This window comes from Magnolia sinica, chromosome 16 (genome assembly GCF_029962835.1).
Source record: "Magnolia sinica isolate HGM2019 chromosome 16, MsV1, whole genome shotgun sequence".
Classification (NCBI taxonomy): Eukaryota; Viridiplantae; Streptophyta; class Magnoliopsida; order Magnoliales; family Magnoliaceae; genus Magnolia; species Magnolia sinica.
Window position 1 is genome coordinate 55,587,193 of NC_080588.1, and position 2,661 is coordinate 55,589,853.

At 40.4% G+C, this 2,661-nt stretch overlaps 1 protein-coding gene across 1 annotated transcript; it reads right to left on the minus strand.

Moving 5' to 3' along the window:
• Positions 1 to 909: 909 nt before the first annotated feature.
• LOC131229418 (COP9 signalosome complex subunit 4-like) lies at positions 910 to 2,017 on the minus strand. The gene has a single exon (XM_058225376.1). It carries the CDS (start codon positions 1,912 to 1,914, stop codon positions 1,171 to 1,173), a length of 744 nt encoding a protein of 247 aa, XP_058081359.1. The 5' UTR covers positions 1,915 to 2,017; the 3' UTR covers positions 910 to 1,170.
• Between the last annotated feature and the right edge of the window lie 644 nt (positions 2,018 to 2,661).

Below are 2,661 nucleotides of genomic sequence, written 5' to 3' on the forward strand. Positions count from 1 at the left end.
TAGATCGAAGGCTCAAGTGGACCACACAGTAGGAAACATTTATATTAAATTACAGTTGCTTCTTATGGTGTGGTCCACTTGGATCTTCAATAAACCTGAAAATTTATTAAAATTATGGATCGTAATGAAATACATCATGATAGGCCCCACGGAGCCCCTGATCGGACCATCTACGTCTGTTCATCAAAAACCCCCAAATTTGGGCGCGCGCCCAAAACAGAGCTGCACCCAAACACGGGTATTTTTCTCTCTCCCTTCCTCTCTCTCTCTCTCTCTCTCTCTCTCTCTTCGTTCCCTTATCAAAGCATTCCCTAAGCTCATCTTTCCCTGATCCTCTCTCTCCCTTCCGATCTCTGCTCCATCTCTCTCATTCTCCTCCTTCTCTCTCCAATGCATCAGCCGTGAACGCCCTCCTCTCTCTCTCTCTCTCTCTCTCTCTCTCCATTGTAGCAGCCATGAATCTCCTGCCCGAAGAAACACACGCCGTGAAGCTCCTCTCCATAGGTTTGATATCTTCTTCTATATGTATCTCTTTTCCTGTCTTTCAGATTAGAAATGGCATGCTATCTGTTTGTTGAAATGGCATTATATCTATTTAATGAAATGGCATTGTATCCATTTCACTATTTGATGAAATGGCATGCTATCTGTTTGTTGAAATGACATTCATGCCAGGAGATATTGAACAAGTTTATATATATATATATATATATATATATAATTTTTAATGCAACGTCCCCATCCCATTTAATTTGTGAGCCTTAATTTTCAGCTTAAAGTCTAACCCTCATAGAGTTGTTACCAAATTGTCACCAAGCAGGCTGCCCTGGAAGTTCATCAGTACGGGATCGCTCACCCACACACTGGTATAAGGTCCCTCAGAGATCTCCCAGCCATAGGGCTCAAAAATAGAATAAAGAATTACAACTCTTAACGCCCATTAGCTTAAGGACCAATCTACCAGCCAAAGGTGACACTATTACATTAACAAAATCATCCAGAAATATGAACACCATTTCTATACCTATATACCCCCCACCAAAAAATAAGGGATTGCAACTGATGCAGTTTCTAGACTGGAACAGCAAGGCCCTTTTTCACCATACTATCAAGAACATCATTAAGAGCTTGGCAAAGCCCCACAATCTGTTGATCCCACTGTTGCAGCTCTTATGTGTCATCTTGAAAATGTATGACTGCCTCAACCTGATTTATGGATCCTCTCATTCTATCTTCATAAATCATTCTCGAAGCTATCTTCTCAGCCTTTTGAGGAGCAATACCAAGTAAAGTTCCAAGTTCTTCAAAGCTTATGTTTGTATAAAGTTTACTTGCACTCAAAAGATTATGTTCAATCATGGCACGATCCAGCATGGTGAAATTATCTAGTAAAAAAGCTTTCTGGTGTGCTCTTAGTTCTTTGGCAAATGCATCAATTTCTGGTTTATGCAAAATCCTCTCCAGATACACCTTTTGCAATATCGGGTAAATCTTTAATTTGGAGCACCTTTCATCCTTATACAAGGTGGCAAGAACACGGGAATGTTGGGAACTAGCGGTGGCCAAAATTTTATAGGTCACAACAACACTAAGAGCTTGCTCCAGTGCATCCTCATCGATCAACTCATCTCCAATTTGCCGCTTCTCAATCTGAGAAATGTCATAGTAACGAAGTGCAGCTTCCAGAAACTTCCGTTTTAAGTCTAAGATCCTTGCATAACAAACCTTGTATTGTAAATTCAATACTTCTTGTTGACTACTGCTCACCAAAAATGAAGCTTTATTGATGAAAACTTCTGCATTTACAGCATCATTATCCTCGAGGTAGAAGTGAGCGATTTGGACGCATTTGGATAATTTGTACGTCTCATCCATCATTCTGATTCCAGAGTCTAGATCAATGCCACTAAGCATTTATGCTGCTTTTGACCATTGTTGCTCGGATTCATATAGCTCAGCAAGCTTCTCTCGGATGACTAACACCTGTTCTTCGAACGAAACAACTCGGGGTTGAATCTGAGCTGCCCCACATGTGTCAAAATGGCATGTATGTCCAACATATGTCTAATTGGCACATCTATGGGCTATTGAGTGCTTACAACTAACATAGATATTGATTTTTTTTTTTTAATTTTTTCAATTCTTTGTTGGGCCTGACTTGGACAATTAGCGGCCAGTCCTAACACGTATTACAACAAAGGACAGGTGAGTCCTTTTAGGACTTCTGCTTTGTTCATTGTAAATGTGAGTAACAATCTTATTTTTGAGTTGTAATCTGAGCCACCCATCCATAGTTGTAGGAAGAATTATTCATCAAACATAGTTTGTAAGGCATAGGATTTCCTACGTGTGGTCCCCATGGTTTGCAGATTCAAACTATTGATCTTATAGCCTTCCCCCCCCCCCCCCCCCCCCCCCCAATTGAATATGGTTTTGAGCGCTGTCTATTTGTTGGTGATCATCTAATGTGGAGTATTTGGTGGAGTGGAATGTAAGATCACCATTTTGGATTATCAATCAATGGGCCCCAAATTTCTAATCAGCAAACTACACACTCAGTTATTGCAGTAGCTACACCATGACATTTCCATGTTAGTTTACCCGATCCAGGTCCCTCAAGATATGCCCATGAAAAGTTAAAGCTATTTAAAGACTAAACTC